The following is a 19,666-nucleotide window of genomic DNA, read 5'->3' on the forward strand; positions in this document are numbered from 1 at the left end:
TTATTTATTTATTTATTTATTTATTTATTTATTTATTTATTTATTTATTTATTTATTTATTTATTTATTTATTTATTTATTTATTTATTTATTTACTTATTTATTTACTTATTTATTTACTTAATAATTAATTAAATAATTAACTTTTAAATTATTTAATTAAAGTACGTATTTAAGTAATTATTTAATTATTTATTTATAAATTAACTTATTTAATTATAAATTAACGTACTTTTAAATTAACTTAATTATTTTTAAATTAATTTAATTACCTTTAAATTAACTTAAATACGTACGTATAATATATTTATTTTTAATATACGTTTTAATTAATTTATTAATTTTTAAATTAACTTATTTACTTTTAAATTAACGTACGTATAAATATACTTTTAATATACATTTAAATAAACTTATTAATTTAATTATTTATAAATAAACTTACTTACTTTTAAATTAATTTAAATACGTACGTATAAATTTATTTATTAAATAATTATAAAATTAAATTACTAATTTAATTATAAACGAACTTATTTATTTTTAAATCGATTTAAATATATATATATAAATTTATTTATTAAATAACTTTAAAATTAAATTACTAACTTAATTATAAATAAATTTATTTACTTTTAAATTAATTTAAATATATATATATAAATTTATTTATTAAATAACTTTAAAATTAAATTATTAACTTAATTACTTTAAATCGATTTATTTAAAATTAATTTACTTTAAATCGATTTACTTTAAATTATAAAAATAATTTTAAATTTTATATAAATATTATATACATAAAATCGATAAAAATTAAAAAAAACTATTCTTAATTATAAAATTATATATTTAATAAAAAAATTCTAAACTTTATAAAAATATTACATACATAAAATCGATAAAAATTAAAAAAAACCATTTTAAATTAAAAAATAATTTTATTCATAAAATAATTACATATATAAAATCGATAAAAATTAAAAAAAATTATTCTACGATTAAGAATAATTTCTTTTAATTTTTATCGATTTTATACATATAATACTTTTATAAAGTTTAAAATTATTCTCGCGATTTAAAAGTTCCCGTTATGGTAATATTTTTTTTAAAATCGTTTTAATAATTTTCGAATAAAATAATATTATTTATTATTATTATTTTCATTTTATTCGTAATATAAATTATTATTTTTATAACGTAATTTTAAAAATAAATAAAAATTTTTATAATTAAAATTATAATTTAATTAATATTTTATAAAATTTAAATGTTACGTTTAACTTTATTATTTTAATATTAATTATATATAATTAACGTAATTAATTATATATTTATTTTTTTATACGTTTTTTATATTTTACTTATTTCGAACTTTTTTTTACCGTTTAATTTTAATATATTTATTCGTTTATAAACGTTATTATTAATTAAAAGTAAAATAAAAAATTTCTTAAATATTTAAATAAAATAAATAATAAATATTTAATTTATTTCGTTTTTTAATTTATAAACGGTAAATTATTTATATTCGTTATAATTTTTAATAATTAATATAAAATATTAATTATTTTTAATAAAAATTAATTTTAATTCGTTAAAGTTATATTAAATAATTTCGTTAATATATTTTATTCGTTTTTAAAAATTTTTTAATAAAATTTTTATAATTTTCGTTTAATTACATGCGAAATATAATAAATTTAAAATGTTAAATATTTTTAAATTTATTTTTATTATACGTTTAACGATTTATTTTAATTTTTTAATATTAAAATAATATAAATAATAATATTAAAAAATTAATTTATTTTTTATTTCGTTTAATAAATTATTAAGTATAATTTTCATTAAAAAATTTTTACATTTTTTATTTTATTAATTATTAATTTTAATTTATAATTTTATTAATTAAAAAAAAAGTTATTTCGAGTTTTTTTTTTTATATTATTAAAAAAAAAAGTTACGTTTTTTAACGTTAAATATTATTAATATTATATTATTAAAATTAATAATAAAATTTCGATTTATTTAACCATTAATTTTATAAAAAAACTTACCGAAAAAAATTTTTAAAAGAAAATTAATTACGTATAACATGTAATATAAATATAAAATATTATATTTATTATCACGTTTTTTAAACTTAAAAATATTCGTTTTTATTTTCGTAATAAACATTAAATTTTTATTAATATTAATTATTTAATTTTTACTTTTTATATTAATAATTATACCGTTAATAAAATTATTTACATCGTTTATAATATAAACGTTTACGTTAATATCGTATAAAAGTTTATTTTTTATATTAAAACGTTTATTATTTTTTATATTATTTAATATATAAATAATAAATAAATTATTAAATGTTAAAACTTTTTTAAAAATTTATTAAATTAATAAATTATAATTTAAATTTTAATTAAATCGAACCGTATTATAATATTAAATTATTATATTTAAGTTAATTTAATTTATTTTTATATTATATATTACGTTATTTTTTTAAATATATTATATAAATTTTTTCGAAAATTAAAAAATGTATATTAATTTTTAAATTATATTTATTAAATTATTAACGTTATTTTTACTTTTTTAATTACGGTTATTTTATTTTAAGTAATTTTTTTAAAAATAATTATATTTTTTATATTTATAATAAAATAATCCTTTTTCGTATTTTAAAATAATTTATCGGTAAATTTTTTCGGTTTTTTATTAAGTTTATTTTTATTTTAAATAAAATTAACGTTTTTTTTTATTATAATTATTATAATTATTATTTTTATTAACTTTATTTTTAAATTTATTAACGAAGTTATTTATAATTTTAAAAATTATTATATATTTTTTATTTCGAAATAATTTTTAAATTATTTATATTTAATTTTTAATTTTTTTATCGTAATTAATAAAAAATATAATAATTTTTTATTTATTTTTTAATTTTATTCCCGCATTTTTAATTATTCGTACGGTTAATTATTATTTTAATAAATATTTAATAAAATTTTTATTATTATATTTATATTTAAAAAATGTATTTTATAAGTTTTATTAATAAGTTTTTTCGGTGGAAATATAAATTCGTTTAAAAATTTTTAACATTTTTATATTTTTTTTTATTTTAATAATAAAGTTTAACGGAATTTATTAATAAATACGTGTTAAAATTTTAATAATTTTTAATTTATTAAATATCGTAAAGTTTATGTAATTTTAAAAATTAATTTTTTTTAACGTTAATATTAATATTTTATAATATATTTATTAATTATTTTAATTTTTTAAATAATTTTTTTTATTAATGAAAAAGTTAAAATATTTTTAATTAAATTTATATTTTATTTAATTTTTTTTTTATGATTTTTTTATAAATTTATATTTATAATGTTTTTTAATATTATTATTAAAATTTAATAAATTATTATTAAATAAATTTAAATTTAAATTAAATGAAAAATTAAATAATAAATCGAAATTTTCGTTATTAATTTTTAACTTATTATTTATTATTAATAATAATTAATTTAATTTATTTTTTTTAATAAATTTTAATTAATTAATTTTAACTTTTTATTTACGTTTAAAATTCGTAATATATAAATTTAATAAATAATTATTTTTTTTATATACGGTTATTATTTTTATTTATTATAAATTAAAAACGGGATTTTATAATATAAATTTTTAATTTATAAATTATTTAAATTACGTTAAATTTTTATTTTATATTTTATAAATTTTTTTAATTTTAATTATAAAAGTTTTTTTTATAAAATTAATTTAATTTTTTATTATTTAAAAACGATTATTATATAACGCGTAATTATTAAATTCGATATTTATATTATAAATTATTTTATAAATCGTTATATAAAAATTTAATTCGAATAAATAAAAAATTTTAAATACGTAATAAAACTTAATATTTTCGGTAATTAATTAATTTATTAACTTTTTTTAATTTATAATAACTTTTTATAAATTATTTATTATTATTTTTTATAATTTTTTAAAAAATATTTTTTAATTATTTTTTTTTTAAATTTTTAAAATTTAAAAGTTTTATTTAATTTAAAAAAATAATATTACGTTTTAATCGATATAATAAAATTATTATATAAATACGTTAATTATATATATATTATATAATGTATATATTATTAAATAAAATAATAAAAAATTATTTATTAAATTTAAATAAAATTTATATAATTTATACGTATATTTTTATAAAATAATAATTAATATTAAAAATTCGTTATTATTTTATAAATTTTATTAAAATTATTATTAAATTAAATGTTTAATTTAATTTAAAAAAAAAACTTAAATAATTAATTTTCAATTAATTATTTAATTAATCGATTAATTAATTAATTTATATAAAAATTTAAATTATTTAATTAAATTAATTTAATTAAATTAAAAATTAAATTTTTAATTTAATTTAAAAATATTTAATTATTTATATAATTAAAAAATTACATTTAAATTTAAATAATTAATTATAAAAAAAATTTAAAAAAAAATTAAAAAATCGTTAAAAATTTATAAAAGTTTATAACGAAGTTAATAAAAAAAAATCGAAAAATTAAAATTAAATCCGGGAAAAAACAATAAAATACGGGTTCGAAAAAGGGGGGGGGGGTTATTTTAATATTAATAATATGAGAACAGTTAATTAAACGCTTTTACGAAAACGAAACGATATAAAAAGATTTAAACGAATAAACGAATCGAGAAATCGAACCTTCGGATGGAGCAAAGTGAGTAACGGTTAAACCTCGGAGGTCTCCTAAAACTCGGGTTATTGTAACCCCCAACCAGGGGGTCCTCCATTTTCTTATTTCTTACTTAAGTAATTCACTAGTCTTAATCGGGCAAAAGTTTTATTTCCACTCCGAGACAAGAACCCTAGTAAACTTCGGGCATATCGTTTAATCTTTATTTAACCGTACAGCTGCGCTGCTTTGAACGAAATTCAAGTCCACTTTATGACCTAATAACTCGCGAATATTAGAAATTCCGTACTTAATCATCGTTGGCCGTTCCAACGAAAGACCCCATCCGTATACACGTGTATCTTTCCTGTTAAATAAGTTAATAATGAATAATTTATGGCAGTCGTTTTAACGTAACAATTTGAATTACTTACGGAAAGCCCATTGCTTCTAACATTTCTGGGCGGAACATACCGCTGTTTCCTATCTCAATGAGCTTACCAAGGCCCTTATCTAGTGTCAAACGGTTAGAACAAACTCAAGGTTTATAAGTTGTATAACATGAGAACATTAATCATGAGGGAGTACGTACGGTACGAGAAAATCTCCATGCTGGGTTCGGTGTCTATGAGATATTAGTATTTCAACTATCACGTAATAAAGGTGGGTTGGAGGACGTGATTACTCCCAAAATTATAAAAGTGATTGGGCAGTGGAAGGGATATTTCAAAGGTTACGTACAAGGGTTATATGCTGGCTTGTACTTGAGGTCAGTTATGCCCATCTTGCCAAAGAAGATATCCATGAACTAAAAATAGTTAGCTATAATTTCATTTGCTATGGGTAAAACATTGATCTATAACATCTATCCTTACCTCCATAAGCCCGCCCAAAGTTAGATCTCTGTCAGCAATGACTCCTTCGACTTGGTGAAACTCGGCAAGATGCGTTGCATCAACGCTCTCGTTACGGAACACTCGGTCGATGGAAAAATAACGGGCCGGAGGTGGGCGTCCATCCGGTCCCTTCCCTGATGCTAATTTATGTAGCATGTTTGCGCTGATAGCTGTCGTGTGGGTACGAAGTACGAGTCGTAAGGATTCATCACCCGACCAAGGATAACGGTAGCCGATCGAGCCATACTTGCCATTCTGTCCCCGGCTGAAGTTAGAATATCCTGCTTGGTTGAATGAAAGATGTGTACGAATTGGAGGGATGTTCGCTGGGCATGCAAGGTAGACTGTCAAGCGTAACCAATTAGTTTAAGTACCCACCTGATGAACCGCCTTCACGTTTTCCCAATAGGCACCGTAGTCCTTTTCGTCCTCGAGCGACGTTGCTCGTGGTATCTCGGCGGCGTCTGGGTCAGAAATATAGAACTATCACAAAAATAGGTTAGAAAGGTACTTTTTTAACAGCGGCGATTAATACGAGATCCAGTGAAATAAATGGCAAGATAAAGTATGGGTGAAGATAAAAGTTAATGTGACATACAGTATCTTGTAGGTCACGAGCTGGATGTTGCTGTGGAACGAAGAGAGCGTCGAAGTTCCAGAAGCCCGACTCAACGAACCTGGGATAGAAGTGTAGGTTAGTTAATGAATATAGATAAATGCAATTCTTAATATTGAGAACTTACTTATCAGTGGGCATCTCCTCGAATCCCATCTCAAAGAATATTTGCCTAAATTCGGCACGGACCTTGTTGAGCGGATGCAATGCACCTGAGTGCTGATCTGCTCCTGAAGCCTTGAAATTGTAAGGCTTAAATGTGGCCGTCCTCCACGAGCCGGTAGCAATCATATCAGCGGTTAGATCCGTAGCTTCCTCGGGGATCTTGAGCGCGAATTTGGCACCCTTGTGAATTTTGAAGCTGATGATCTTCTGCATCCTGATAAGCTTTCGTTTTTTCAGGTCAGCCAGTAGTTTTGCGTCCGGATATGTTCGTGTATCCTTAATGGTCTGCAACTGCTCCTTGGTTGTATCTCGTATTGAGTCCATTGCTGCCTTGAACTTGCCGTCTTCAGTTAAAATTTGTCGGTTAGTCCCCGCGCCGAATTTTGTACAAGATCGTCTCTATACGCACCTTTAGTCTTGGATATCCACTTCTCCTTGAATGCCCTTCCTTGTCCTATCTTAACAACGTTCTTGTCCCCGATGGTCTTCTCTAGATCCTGGATGGTGAGACCATCGACGGCAGCACGTAAGGCACTGAATATGCGGGCCTCATGACTACCATCAGCAGCGATCTGCTCGCCCTCGGATTCTAGTATAGCCTCTTCTCTTTCTATAGTATCGTACACGACCATTTCTCGTGAGGCTAATCGATCCAGAGATGCTTTCACTTCGACGAAGCTGGCGGTTGGGAAGGCAGCGGCGGATAGCAGGGGCGAAGATTTATCAAGAGATCGGAGTATGTGGCTAGTGAGGTCCCCGTAAGGAGATGGGCTCACCGTCGAGGACTCCATTCTCGATTGTGAAAAAGAACTGTTATTATACTTTTCATGCGTTGTTGTTGCGTTGTTCTACTTGTCAGTATAAGAGTTGCATATTATTAAAGTTGTTTCGGTTATGTCGCATATGTAGCTGTTCGATGTTGGCAAAGCTTGAGTCACACTTGTCAATTAAGAGCACCCCTCCTTCCCCTCCATCTTAAGGGGAAAAAAAAAACCAAAAACAAATGGAAGCTTAGGTAAAGACAAGGGTCTGCCTGTGCCCCTCTAAAGTACGTATCTTGATAAGTCAATGTCCAAAGCTTAAGTGTGTATCAGATAAGCTTAATCTTTCACCGCCTTCCCAAAATAGAATCAAGTTGTCTAATCAGTAGTGGGGTTGTCATAGTTTACATAGATCAATTCAGTAAACTTTTTTTCCTATTTTCTTAATCGTGTAAGAATTTCAAATTCTTCGGTTTGCTTGTTCTGGGGACTTCAAATTTACAGATCTCCTCCATTCTATCTTATTACCCTTTGTTTATATCTAGCCTCACCAATTCCCTTAAATATATAGGATTCTCGTAGACGCACTTTTGCCCGTATTCGGCACGGGTGCCGTACCTATCAACTCCAGATTTCGTCACAAGTCGTCAGCAGGATGAAGTACGTTTTGGTCAGCGGCGGTGTCATTAGTGGCATTGGAAAAGGTACGACGATTTTGCTTACACTTACGATTCTTATGATGTCATGCAATGCTATGTGTCACTGCAGAGCGGTCATTGCAAGTTGGTTCGATAGTCAGATCTGTTTTCCTATTGTCACATTTCACTTCTGGCCTGTTGTAAAGCGCCTTTTAGCTATGTTCTAGTCGCTAACTTGGACTTATACAGGCATCATAGGTATGTCTAGCAAAGAAATAAAGCTACCCGAGTCTTTTATAGTCAGCTAAAATTTTCTGTTAAGCATCTTCTTCCGGACTTTTACTTAAGACAACTGGTCTTAAAGTTACGGTATGTCAATGAATTCCTATTGTTGGAATACAATGTGTATTTATTAACCACATCGACTCTAGGCAATTAAGATTGACCCATATCTTAACGTAGATGCCGGCACGCTAGGTCCCCTCGAGTAGGTGAGATACCTAAGACTGTGTGTAGATTGCAAAATTAATTCGTATTGCTTGTCTTAGACATGGCGAATGCTTTGTTCTCAAGGTGATTCATCGTACCTGTTAAGCTGTAGCTTGCAGTCATACTAAAGAAAGCCAGGATGGGGGCGAATCCGATCTCGACCTAGGAAACTATGAACGTTATCTCAATCTCAATCTTACCAACGAAAACAATATCACGACTGGCAAGATCTACAAGTTAGCTTCCTCGTTGAATACCACTTTTGGTCAGCGCTAACATGGAAGCCGGTAAAGAGCCGTGATTGAACGAGAACGGAAGGGTGACTACATTGGCCGTACCGTTCAGGTCGTACCTCATATCACAGATGCTATTCAGGACTGGATCCAGCGCGTAGCGAAGATACCCGTCGATGACAGTGGCGAAGAGCCCGATGTCTGCATTAGTACGTATGCTTAGTTCTCTTGCTTCCTTTCCAAATATTATTTATTGGCTGCTGCTAACTTGTATAACGCTACAGTTGAACTAGTATGTTCCCATATGCTTCTATTTGAATACCCCATTGATACTTTTTGGGGCTCACTTAAAACCTAACTGTCACTGGATAGGGTGGTACCGTAGGCGATATTGAGAGCATGCCCTTCGTCGAGGCATTGACCCAATTCAGATACAAGGTCGGCAAAGGAAATCTTGTCAATATCCATGTGTCTTATGTCCCCATCATACATGGGGAAGAAAAAACAAAACCAACCCAGCACGCCATCAAGCAGATGCGAAGCGCAGGCTTAATACCGGACTTAGTTAGTACACCGGAAATATTAAAAAACCGATAGCTAATGTCTCGTGTAGATTGCTTGTCGCTGCGAACGTGCTCTTGACGAGGTTACGACCCAGAAGATAGCCCGGAGCTGTCAAGTGGAGTTCAAGCAAGTTCTTACGGTTCGAGATATAGAAACTATTTATCAGGTACCACTTCTACTCGAAGATCAGGGATTACTTGACCGTTTACGAGAGGCCCTGATGCTAGATGAGCTATCTCTCCCGTCAACAATGATCAACAAAGGTGAAAATTTGTGGCAACTATGGAAGAAGACTGTTGTTTCGAAACCATATCTAGAGCCCGTGAACATCGCCCTGGTTGGCAAATACATTGCACTACCCGATAGTATGTATACCCCCACCCTCCTTCCCATAACTTGAAACGACGGTAATTCTACGACGTTTTGAAGGCCCCATTCCCAGAACTTGTCTTCTACCCGCGAGGTGTTTTCAGAATGGCAGTAAATAACCTGGAATGTGTATAGGCTATCTTTCCGTAATCAAAGCGCTAGAACACTCAGCAATGAGGTGCAATCGGAAATTGAACTTAGCTTGGATTGACGCAGAGCATTTGGAAGATGCCACTTTACAGAGCGACCCCACCACTTATCACAAGGCTTGGTCGCAACTAACCATTGCTTCTGGATGTAAGTATCATCAACTCGTCGTCCCTTATATCCAATTTGCCACCCCGATATCATTAGATGGTTGGATGACTATGTGTGTGTCGGAATGCCATTTTCGAGATATGGCTTGCACATCACACATATTCACACTTCTTCCCGCTCCCCCTCCTCCTCTCCTGTGTGCTTGCAGCTAATCATCGACGAAGGCATCTGCCCAGGGGGATTTGGCGGTAGAGGCGTTCCAGGGATGGTCAAGGCAGCTAAATGGGCTCGTGAATGTAAAATTCCTTACCTGGGTATTTGCCTTGGAATGCAAGTCGCCGTTATTGAAGCCGCGCAAAATCTCTGCGGCTATAAGAATGCAACCTCGGCAGAGTTTGACGCCCAGGCCGAGCATCCGGTTATCATATTCATGCCGGAAGGATCAAAGGAGATAATGGGTGGTACAATGCGACTCGGCACGAAGACAACTCATTTCCAACCCGGGAGTGAGTGGAGTAAGCTCCGGGCATTATACGGAGATGTCGACGGGATGGATGAGCGACATCGGCACCGTTACGAAGTTAACCCCGACTACGTGGAAGAGCTCGAGAAGGCCGGTCTCAATTTCATAGGAAAGGATGAAACAGGCAAGCGTATGGAGGTGGTTGAGTTGAAGGAACATCCCTTCTTCGTTGGAGTTCAGGCACACCCCGAGTTTACTTCCCGTGTTCTGGGTCCCTCACCTACATATCTCGGCTTTATAGCCGCCACTACGGGCTGCCTCGACCAGGTTATACAGGAAATCCGGCAACAGGGGCACACCGGTAAGCTTGTTAACGGAATAGACGAGAGCGTCCATTTCTGAAAAGATATATGTTACAAGCCGACAATGGACATATATGAGACTTATTAGACCAGGCATATTCCTTGTTCGGGGAGAAGAAGGGACTTTACCTGCCTTCTGGCTATAGAGCTAAAGTGGATAATAATTGCATATTTGGGTCAAACGTCTCGAAACTCGTACTCAATTCGAGATAGTTTTTGCTAACCTTATTATGCCTTTTAGCTAGTAATGCAAATAGGGAATTAATAAGTCAAATCTAATAAATGAATAGGTACTAGGTAACTTGGACCACTCTAAGAAGTGGCATTTTAAAATGATTACATAATAGGTAGGTACTAGGTATCCATGATGTCACAGTGTTGGCACTACTAGGTACTAGTACCTAGTACCTTAGTTACAGAACTTGGAATTTGCCATGTTTAAAGCCCGGGTAATTAGCATAACCCCCACATTCCCGCATGCATAATATATCTACATATTAGCTTCAATACTATCTTGACTTTCTTTTCCTTACCTCCCCCCCCCCTCCCCCCCCCCCCAAAAAAAAAAAACTAACCCAAAAACCCAAAACCAAAACGTGCCACTGTTCTTTAAACTGCTAGATATCTGCAACTGTAGAACGGTATTCATATTCGGCTTCTCTATGCACAATGGCTAGTAGTAACAATGAAACTAGTGTGCCTACCCTCGCCGCCGATCTATTGCCATCTTCTATGGACTAGCTAACATATCTTTCCGCGAATAGTTAACCTCGACAGTCTGAGTGCCCAGCAACTCAGCCAGGTCAAAAAGCAGCTAGACGAGGAACTCGAACACCTAACGTCCTCTTTCGCCCAGCTACACGCCGCACAAGCTAAGTTTCGAGACTGTCTGCGTTGTGTTCAAGACAAGAACAAGTCGCCTGCTCTTCGGGGTACGTTTACACCCCGCGCGTCCCGACGCATTGGAAAATTGAATTAGTGATCTGAGAGATGACAGAGAACAACGCGATCCTTGTCCCCCTTACCAACTCGCTCTACGTACGTGGGTCGCTGTCAAGCGCGTCCCATGTCGTAGTTGATATAGGCACTGGTTTCTATGTCGAAAAGGTGAAAATCATGCATTCCCTAGTCATATATACTAGGATGATGTTAACTTAGATGTCTAGGAGGTTAAATCGGCAGCGGGCTTCTACGAAAATAAGGTGGGAGAGGTTGGTGCGAGCATCAAGGATCTAGAAGCGATCGTGCAAGCAAAAACAAACAACGTCCGTGTTGTTGAGGAAGGTACTGTCTGTCCATGTCCCTCTAGTTTATTGGCTATTTTTCGTCGTTGGTAGCTAACACGATTACTATCATTAGTATTGAGGCAGAAGATGGTCAGCGGAGCCCAACAAACACCGCCACCGTAGAAGCGGAGGAGTAGTGAGTTCAAAGGTTAGCCTCGGTAGCTATTAGGCCCCCTAATAAGAAGTCCCTGACGCTAAGCTGTGAACATGTAGACACTGCCCTAGCAAATTCTTTCCTAATATCCTGTGGCCCCATTTTCGCCCGATCGGTTCTGGAAGATGGGATCGATGGTATTGCGAATATCCCTTATGACCTGTATGAAATTGTCAACCCTTTGGACGCCTGTAGATGTCACATGACCATTCCCGGCTTCGAGTAGATGTTGGAGTTCGTCGCCCCATATGTTGCCTGCGGACTCTTCCTCTGAATCCCAATCCTGCCCAAACACGCTAACCCCAACGTCAATGGTCGGCAGACTTTCCGCTGTCATGGCAGCGATGCTATTCCATCGATGATTAACTGCCACCTCGATAGTATATGACGTCTCCTTCCATCTGAAGCGATACAAAGTCTTGACCGCGACGTCTTTGATCTTTGCCGCGACCGAGTTGATCGGCTCGAGTTTGACGCGTGGGTAGACGTCGAGGTCGTGAGGTCGATCCAGGTTCACTAGCTCGATATTGGCTGTTCGCAGGTACTTGTCAACTTCCGGAAAGGTTTTTGCACTCTTATCCTCATTCACTGCCTCCAGTTTCCAATCGAGGTTTCTAGCGTTGTTGTTAGATCACGCAATGTACCGGATAACTATCCATACTAGGTATGTTATAGACTTACCTTCCTAGGCTTTGGTTGAGAATGTCAAGCTCGGCAAAGGTGGCGTCCACCCCACACGCCGTTATGTGGTACGATTGGAAAGAGGCTCTATTTCTTGTATTCCCTCTAGTTCTCTTTTTGATGGCCATGTCGAATTTCGTCCGTTGCGATCTTGCCTCAAAGGCGTATTCTGGTAAGACATTCGCTGGCGAGCCCAACTGGTTACCAGTAGGAAGAAATGGACTTCTAGGGTCGTTTCTGATAAAGTCCAATACTCTTTTAGCAAGTGTTTCATTGCCAATCCTGGTTAAGTGTTAGCCATACCAAATAAGTTCTACAACCTCAACTATCTGAGCACTGACGATGTCTTTAACCATGCTGAGGCACGGGGGTTTCTCATCATGGCACAGAAGTCACGGTACTCATAAACTTCCTTGCCTTGCGGGTACGTTTTTAGCATACAGTTGCCAAAGTGGACCCTTAGCGTCAATGATAAAGGGAGTCGGCCGGCCTTCTTCAGTCCCGCGCATACACGATCGTTTAGCTTCGCCGCGTACTCATCAAAATTTTCGGCAACGTCTGTGCTAGAAGCGGCTCCTTGTCCTTGCTGTAGCTTCGGTCGTACTTCCCCAGATTCCTCATTGACATCTAGAACAACTCGGCAGGCATTGTCGACTTTAGTTGGAGGCTCTTGAAAAATGCCTGGTGCTCGAGAAGACTCGTTGGAGATTAGTTCATCGGCCACATCTTGAGCCGCGCTAATCATTTCAGCGACGTTCTTTGAAGGTGCGACGATGCGCAAGTATGCGCTTTCCTGTGCCTTGCGAATCTCGAGTCCACGACCACCATTTGCCCGGGACAGCTCCTTGTGCACAGCCTCAATTACTCCGGAAGCTGCCTCGGGAGTTTGTGAGATGATAAAGTTTGCCTAAGGAGTTAAGAAGGCAGCAAATACACATTAGCTGGTGCCATTTGGAGCTGCTTTCAACGAAGTACGTACCTGCGCTTGTTCGCTACCACGGGTGTTACTGTCTGTGGCTGTTACTGTATTTCGTAGAACATGGATCGGATCGGGTTCGGGAAGACTCAACGGTGTTGGCAAGCCAGTTGTTTCAGGACCATTGTTTATCGAATGGAATGGTGCAGATGTCAAAGATGTAGTGGTAGTGAGAACAGGACAGTCTCGAAGTGCAAGCTCGTCATTATCCGAGCCCTCGAGGAGAAGATCCAAAGAAGGTTTGCTCTTGTTATTATTGGTGAGGTGCTTGTCTTTTGATGACGGAGAGTCACTGGCAATAAGGTGAGCTATGGGTCGATCTAAACAAAAGAATGAAAGGAACATACATGTCTATTAGTGATTCCATGCTGGCGAGACTGGGTAAGTACAGGTTCTGGCGATTTGGTATCCCAGTGGCAGGATCTTTGATGGATGAGAAAAGATATTCCGGGGAAGGGTTGGGACATTCCTAGGATAAAAGGAAGATGTGTAAGGAATATGAAAAGAATGGATGAGTGTTTGCACCCTTTATCGGTACCCGGTGGTTATGGTGTCTCGTTCGTCTGGTGTCTGTATTTTCATCTGGATACCCAGGTTGCCAGGTCCCAGGCATTTTTCTAGAGAGATACCTACATAAGAAAGGTAGTAGATACCGGTACCTAGTATATGTAGGTAGTTAACCATTGGATATGTATGTAAATCGTTAGAAACTACCTCGTTCTAAGTATACATTATTATAGTAACTGCCCTTCTTGACTGCTCTCACCTTGGGAAGGTAAGCTACCTAGTAGGAGTAGATGTGGGTAAGTTACACATACGTATAGTTACATTATTACCTAGGTGCATAATATGTATATATGCAGTACTTACATCATAATGGGTCGTGTTGCACACGTGACCTCGTGGAAATCCATATCGCGTATTTCGCATTCCACGCGTGCCGTGCTGTCTATTGCCTCTACCTACAAAGTTCACTACCTAGGTACATAGCAACATCATCTTCCTCTAGCTCTATGTACTATCTTTTCTTGTTGCTACATTCGAGCTCTACTAATTGGATCAACAAAAAATTGTTTAATTGATCTCTAAGTCTTCCCTTTACTTCTCTCTAACTAGTGATGCCAGATGGGTCGTCGTTCTTCAACCGCTGTCACCGGGGTTGCTCGCGATGACTCCGATGATGAGCTTGGCATCGATGACCACCCTTGGGAATGGGTTTACCGACAAGCCCAGACCCCTGACTCGGCCACCAAGAGGAAGAGAAATGACCAGCACGACATCATCGGCGCCCGCATGGGTACTTTTGAATGCTATATCGGTGATTGCGTTCTGTTGAAAGCGGAGGGTTCGAATGAGGCATGGGTAGCTATCGTCGCCGGCTTCCGTGAAACCGACGATGACGGGGACAAGGCCGCTAATTTTCTGTGGTTCTCAACCGAGAAGGAAATCCGGAACAGTGACCGGAAAAGAAAGGACTTCCTCCCGGTTAGTTCTTGATGAGTACCTTTGCAATATTTGTATGCCTTGCTAACCAACTTGAGATAAGAACGAACTTTATATTACACCATCTTCTGATGTGAATCCCTTAGCTTCCATCAATGGCAGGGCTGTGGTTATGTCCCAGCATGAGTTTCTCCGGAGGTATCCTAATAGCAAGGTCCCTCGTAGCTCACCAGGCTACAATAAGACCTTCATCTGTAGGAGAGGGTGCAACACGAGGACTTCCACGTACACTGACGAATTCGTATGGGAAGACGTTTACTCAAATAAAGAGGATATAGATGACTTGCTAGAACTGGTGCAAAGCAACACGAGATCGACGAGGAAGCGCAAACATGATGCCCCTTTAGAAGCTGACTATGTTGCTACTCGGCCTGGACAGGATGATGATTATTATTCCGATGACGCTGTTCGTCGAACGGTAACCACCCCAAGGAAACGACAAAAACAAACACGGGTAGTGACGCCTTCTAATCGAAGGTAAGTACCAACCTCATTGGTTCTACTACCCCCCCCCTTTCTCTAAAAAATAAAAATAAAAAATCGTGGCCTATTTGGTATAACCGAATCCACTAACCTCAAACGTTAGGGTCGTGGTGAAAAAGGCATTGGAATTCACTCCGCTTGCCACCCGTACCCTTTCCCCGAGTTACCACCAGGCATCCCCCTTTCAGATCGCAAGGGCCCAATTGCATGTTGCATCAGTTCCCAGTAGTTTACCTTGCCGAGAGTCTGAGTTCTCCTTAGTATACTCACATCTCGAAGCTGCTATTACTGACGGGTCGGGCGCGTGTATTTATATATCCGGCACACCAGGAACTGGGAAGACAGCTACTGTACGAGAAGTGGTGTCAAAATTGGACGAAGCAGTGCGATCTGATGAGCTCGATGACTTTATCTTCGTCGAAATCAATGGGATGAAAATAACTGATCCGCACCAATCGTATGCCATGCTCTGGGAGGCCCTGAAGGGACAGCGCGTTAGCCCAAGCCAGGCACTAGATCTCTTGGAACGCGAGTTCAATAACCCGAGCCCTCGCCGAGTCCCCTGCGTCGTCTTGATGGATGAGCTAGACCAGCTTGTTACGAAGAACCAGAGCGTGATGTATAATTTCTTCAACTGGCCGGGGTTAAGACATTCGCGACTGATTGTGCTTGCTGTGGCTAATACGATGGATCTTCCGGAGAGGACGCTTAGCAACAAAATCAGCAGTCGCCTGGGACTGACCCGTATCACATTTCCTGGTTACAACCACGAACAGCTAATGAAGATAATCCAGTCACGGCTTGAAGGAGTGCCCGGGAATATTGTCGAGCCAGACGCCGTCCAATTTGCTAGTCGCAAGGTCGCCGCCGTGAGCGGCGATGCGCGACGCGCTCTTGACATCTGCCGGCGAGCGGTAGAGCTAGCTGAAGCCGACGTCAGGTCCACGGAACCCGATCCAGCGACGCCGAGCAAGAGAGCGAGAGCAAGAGCAAAAGGAGGTGAAGCTGAGAAACCGAAAAACCCCAAAGGTAAGGTCACCATCTCCACGGTCAAGCGAGCGATCAACGAAGCGACCACGAGTCCATTGCAGCAATACTTGCGCGCCCTTCCGTTCGCCTCCAAGCTAGTACTCGCGTCCCTGCTTGTGAGGAACGAGCGGACAGGTCTACCCGATAGCACATACGGCGACATAATGGAAGAGATGAACCGGGCTCTCATAATAGATGCTGGGAGCCGGCGGGTCAGCTTGCTGAAACGGACGGCAAAGAGAAGTTCTAGGGCGGACGTCACTACGCGGAGGGGAGAGTCTATGCTTGTAAGGCCGGCGGGGATTAGTACTGCCGCCGTCGACTTGACTGGTGCCGGGATAATCATACTGGAAGGCCAGAGAGCCGAGCGGCCGAGCAAAATTCGGCTTGCCGTGGGCGACGAGGAGATTAAACTTGCATTCCGAGATGACCCCGAAATTAGGGCGTTGGGTATAACATTCTAGTTCACAAATTATAATACCAGAGCCGAGGTTCACGACGTGAATATTCCCTATTTGCCATCCTCACCCCCGCCCACAATGAGTTTGTGTTTGACGTTTTATACCAAAAGTTCCTCCGTCCTTACGTGCGCATTGTGCATATTAAATACTAGAAAACCCCTTCAATACTTTCGTCTACCCAAAGTTGGCTTCCATTCGAGGGGATGGGTTGCCGGCGTCGCTTTCTCATCCTGTTTCCACACCTTGATCGTCTTGTCTCCTTCACCAACGATAAGTCTTAGGCCTGTGCGGTCGAAGGTTGAGCTATAAATTGCGGACTCGCAGTTTAGCGACCCGGGCTGGGCGATGGTATCCAATGCCTGGAATCGGTGGCCCGACTTCCAGTCCCAAAAGCTCATGGATCCGTCTTGTCCTCCAGAGAATAGAACGTCCTCGTTGACGGCTAAGGAATTGATTATCGCATTATGACCTTCGAAGTTACCCATGAAAGCACCTTCTGGACACTTCCACTGCTTGATGCTATTGTTACTTCCGGTGGCGAATGTGAACTCGGTGGGGTGTATGGCGAGACCGCGTACACCGGTTTTGTGATGGGTAAGCACACCCATCGTTTTGCCGGCCGCGAGGTCCCATAATCGGACGGTGTGGTCTTCCGAAGCGCTGATGACTTGCGGGTCGGCCTCCTGGCACTGAACGTTGGTGACCGATCGGGTATGGCCAGACAAGACATGAATATTACTGCGAGTGCGCATATCCCAGACTCTAGAAGCACCGTCTCTCCCGCCCGTGACGAGGACGTCCAGGGTAGGATGAAGCGACAAACTACATACCCCGCTCAGATGTCCGTGGTAGTGCCGAATGACTTTGTTCGTTTCCAAATCCCAGCATTTAACCATCTTATCCTCGCCGCAGGAGAAAAGGTAGGGGTGGCGAGGAGATACTGCTAGGCCACGCACGGCCGCTATGTGGCCGGTCAGGGTGATTCTGAGCCGTCCTGTCGCAAGGTCCCAGACTTTGATTGTCCGGTCACCAGCACCGCTAGCAAACCATTGGTTGTGTGGTTCGACAGCAAGGCTTCGAACCCAGCCTAAATGGCCTGAAATGACCCTCATGAGCTTCCATGGCGGATGCCAGTCAGGTTTGACTTGATGAGCAGCCTGGGCACGGGCGACGTTTAAGGATTCGGATGACGTGGTATTTGATGATTGTGAAGAGTTTGTGGGAGGTTTGCGTAAGTGGACGAGGGCATTGGAGTTTGGCTGAGGCTTGTTCGAGTTACTGGAAGATTCGCCGATACCTTCAATTAGCTTCTGGGTCCTCTGATCTTCGGATGCGGCTGGTGGTTGATTTAAAGTCGGCTTCTTTCCCTTCTTCCTGACACTCATAGCGCTTGCTTGCTTGTAAGCAAGGGCGGGTGGCAGTTCTTTAACATGTTGGTATTCCGAGTGGAAGCGAATAGAAAGAGCATCTTTCTCGAGTTGTGGTTCAGTCGCGTCAACGGTTAGCTTGAGCTTCTTTCGCGCCGACTCGCCGGATGAATCTACGAAGAGAGATTTCGATCGCCTAGAATTATCGATAACTAGACTCTTCAGATCCGGTTGGGCGATTTCCATCGTCGCGTTGGTTTATACTGCGCAGTTAGAACTAGAATGCGAGTCGTTCTACGATGGGGATGATGGTGATGGCAAAAGTTAAGAAATGGAAATTTAATTACTACCTATTAATTAGCAGGTATGATTGAACAGGTACTAGCTCCTAGTGGATTTACTCCACTAAGCTACCAGTGGCTAGCGGTTCGCTCCAGCATTCGATGGTGGATCTACCTACTTCATACCTAGCCTACTATACTAGGTACCTAAGTACCTAGTACTCAAAACTGAGGAACATCACTGTACTACTACTAGGTAGTGATAACTCAGATAAGTCTCTGTAGGTAGGTACTTCCCGCATAGCTATTTGACAAGCTATTGTACATATAATATTTTATTTTTATACTCGTAATACTTATCTAGACAGGCGATATGTCATCCGATCAGTCAAAATATGCTATACATGCTGCCGCCCGGGAAGGTAAAGGTAAATAAAATAGATCTTCTATCCTCCTTGCCGCCGCCAGGCCTTCTCTCGAGAATACCTCGCTGATTAGGACCATCCCCTCACAGTTACCGTTGTCGAGTCATTACTAAATGTAAGCTCGTGAAATATCACTCTACTTCCTACGGTTTCTATGTGACTCAGCGCGTTTATAGGCAGACCCGAAATTATCTCGTCTTAAAGACGACGACGGTCGTCTTCCTATCCACTGGGCGGCGTCTGCAAACAGCCACCCCGTCGTTTTAATGTTAACCCAACAGAAAGAATTCGATCCAAATGTTGAGGTAATATACCCTCTACATGTACTTTGTCGATATGTAAAAAAAAAAAAAAAAAAAAAAAAAAAAAAAAAAAAAAAAAAAAAAAAATTAAATAATAATTTTTAAAAATTTTAAAGGCCCAAACCGGCGGGAAACCATAAATTATTGCGGCAAGTGTAAAGTATGGCAAGC

The 19,666-nt window shown here is 37.3% G+C and overlaps 7 protein-coding genes across 7 annotated transcripts in view; 4 read left to right on the forward strand and 3 right to left on the reverse strand.

Moving 5' to 3' along the window:
• Positions 1-4,815: 4,815 nt before the first annotated feature.
• Positions 4,816-7,402, reverse strand: GGS22DRAFT_168456 (tRNA synthetases class II core domain (F)-domain-containing protein). The gene is made up of 9 exons (XM_047962158.1): positions 6,820-7,402; positions 6,373-6,754; positions 6,228-6,306; positions 6,008-6,112; positions 5,609-5,884; positions 5,475-5,541; positions 5,326-5,358; positions 5,168-5,246; positions 4,816-5,100 (listed from the first exon to the last, which is right to left on the reverse strand). Exons 1-9 carry the CDS (start codon positions 7,199-7,201, stop codon positions 4,950-4,952), a joined length of 1,554 nt encoding a protein of 517 aa, XP_047816507.1. The 5' UTR covers positions 7,202-7,402; the 3' UTR covers positions 4,816-4,949.
• A 195-nt stretch (positions 7,403-7,597) lies between these two features.
• On the forward strand, positions 7,598-10,830 carry GGS22DRAFT_168459 (CTP synthase). Its single transcript, XM_047962159.1, has 12 exons — positions 7,598-7,875; positions 8,059-8,067; positions 8,132-8,178; positions 8,241-8,296; positions 8,358-8,382; positions 8,437-8,534; positions 8,592-8,740; positions 8,816-8,823; positions 8,904-9,095; positions 9,145-9,460; positions 9,600-9,761; positions 9,947-10,830. Exons 1-12 carry the CDS (start codon positions 7,827-7,829, stop codon positions 10,585-10,587), a joined length of 1,752 nt encoding a protein of 583 aa, XP_047816508.1. The 5' UTR covers positions 7,598-7,826; the 3' UTR covers positions 10,588-10,830.
• Positions 10,831-11,103: 273 nt separating this feature from the next.
• On the forward strand, positions 11,104-11,980 carry GGS22DRAFT_39042 (Prefoldin alpha subunit). The gene is made up of 5 exons (XM_047966964.1): positions 11,104-11,241; positions 11,312-11,479; positions 11,545-11,654; positions 11,714-11,831; positions 11,907-11,980. Exons 1-5 carry the CDS (start codon positions 11,217-11,219, stop codon positions 11,954-11,956), a joined length of 471 nt encoding a protein of 156 aa, XP_047816509.1. The 5' UTR covers positions 11,104-11,216; the 3' UTR covers positions 11,957-11,980.
• Positions 11,981-12,069: 89 nt separating this feature from the next.
• On the reverse strand, positions 12,070-14,011 carry GGS22DRAFT_190657 (uncharacterized protein; the record flags this gene model as incomplete). The annotated part of the gene is made up of 5 exons (XM_047965011.1): positions 12,070-12,601; positions 12,669-12,950; positions 13,010-13,575; positions 13,648-13,936; positions 13,992-14,011. The coding sequence occupies 5 exons, from the start codon at positions 14,009-14,011 to the stop codon at positions 12,070-12,072; spliced, it is 1,689 nt and encodes a 562-aa protein (XP_047816510.1).
• Positions 14,012-14,612: 601 nt separating this feature from the next.
• Positions 14,613-17,202, forward strand: GGS22DRAFT_39151 (P-loop containing nucleoside triphosphate hydrolase protein). The gene is made up of 3 exons (XM_047966966.1): positions 14,613-15,129; positions 15,191-15,624; positions 15,734-17,202. The coding sequence occupies exons 1-3, from the start codon at positions 14,770-14,772 to the stop codon at positions 17,121-17,123; spliced, it is 2,184 nt and encodes a 727-aa protein (XP_047816511.1). The 5' UTR covers positions 14,613-14,769; the 3' UTR covers positions 17,124-17,202.
• GGS22DRAFT_39203 (WD40 repeat-like protein) lies at positions 17,203-19,002 on the reverse strand. Its single transcript, XM_047966967.1, has one exon. The coding sequence runs from the start codon at positions 18,731-18,733 to the stop codon at positions 17,282-17,284; it is 1,452 nt and encodes a 483-aa protein (XP_047816512.1). The 5' UTR covers positions 18,734-19,002; the 3' UTR covers positions 17,203-17,281.
• A 62-nt stretch (positions 19,003-19,064) lies between these two features.
• GGS22DRAFT_39146 (ankyrin repeat-containing domain protein) overlaps positions 19,065-19,666 on the forward strand; it is a 1,507-nt gene continuing 905 nt past the window's right edge. The window contains exons 1-3 of the mRNA XM_047966965.1: positions 19,065-19,196; positions 19,283-19,308; positions 19,370-19,498. Of these exons, the coding sequence (XP_047816513.1) occupies positions 19,142-19,196; positions 19,283-19,308; positions 19,370-19,498 (210 nt within the window). The 5' untranslated portion in view covers positions 19,065-19,141. The remainder of the gene's footprint in view (positions 19,197-19,282; positions 19,309-19,369; positions 19,499-19,666) is intronic.

This window comes from Annulohypoxylon maeteangense, assembly GCF_022496945.1.
Source record: "Annulohypoxylon maeteangense strain CBS 123835 unplaced genomic scaffold GGS22scaffold_14, whole genome shotgun sequence".
Lineage (NCBI taxonomy): Eukaryota > Fungi > Ascomycota > Sordariomycetes > Xylariales > Hypoxylaceae > Annulohypoxylon > Annulohypoxylon maeteangense.

Excerpts from the sequence above, each read along its gene's own strand:
- GGS22DRAFT_39042 (XM_047966964.1), top strand. The coding sequence starts at position 11,217 with ATGGCTAGTAGTAACAATGAAACTA. Across the intron at positions 11,655-11,713 it reads CTGGTTTCTATGTCGAAAAG|GAGGTTAAATCGGCAGCGGG; the intron begins GTGAAAATCATG and ends TTAGATGTCTAG. Across the intron at positions 11,832-11,906 it reads CGTCCGTGTTGTTGAGGAAG|TATTGAGGCAGAAGATGGTC; the intron begins GTACTGTCTGTC and ends TACTATCATTAG.
- GGS22DRAFT_39151 (XM_047966966.1), top strand. The coding sequence starts at position 14,770 with ATGGGTCGTCGTTCTTCAACCGCTGTCACCGGGGTTGCTCGCGATGAC. Across the intron at positions 15,130-15,190 it reads AAAGAAAGGACTTCCTCCCG|AACGAACTTTATATTACACC; the intron begins GTTAGTTCTTGA and ends ACTTGAGATAAG. Across the intron at positions 15,625-15,733 it reads GTGACGCCTTCTAATCGAAG|GGTCGTGGTGAAAAAGGCAT; the intron begins GTAAGTACCAAC and ends CTCAAACGTTAG.
- GGS22DRAFT_39203 (XM_047966967.1), bottom strand. The coding sequence starts at position 18,733 with ATGGAAATCGCCCAACCGGATCTGAAGAGTCTAGTTATCGATAATTCT.
- GGS22DRAFT_168456 (XM_047962158.1), bottom strand. The coding sequence starts at position 7,201 with ATGGAGTCCTCGACGGTGAGCCCATCTCCTTACGGGGACCTCACTAGC. Across the intron at positions 5,885-6,007 it reads ACGTGAAGGCGGTTCATCAG|AATGGCAAGTATGGCTCGAT; the intron begins GTGGGTACTTAA and ends AGCCGGGGACAG. Across the intron at positions 5,101-5,167 it reads TTAGAAGCAATGGGCTTTCC|GAAAGATACACGTGTATACG; the intron begins GTAAGTAATTCA and ends CTTATTTAACAG.
- GGS22DRAFT_168459 (XM_047962159.1), top strand. The coding sequence starts at position 7,827 with ATGAAGTACGTTTTGGTCAGCGGCGGTGTCATTAGTGGCATTGGAAAA. Across the intron at positions 8,383-8,436 it reads GCGAATGCTTTGTTCTCAAG|GATGGGGGCGAATCCGATCT; the intron begins GTGATTCATCGT and ends AAAGAAAGCCAG. Across the intron at positions 8,535-8,591 it reads ACGACTGGCAAGATCTACAA|AGCCGTGATTGAACGAGAAC; the intron begins GTTAGCTTCCTC and ends AAGCCGGTAAAG.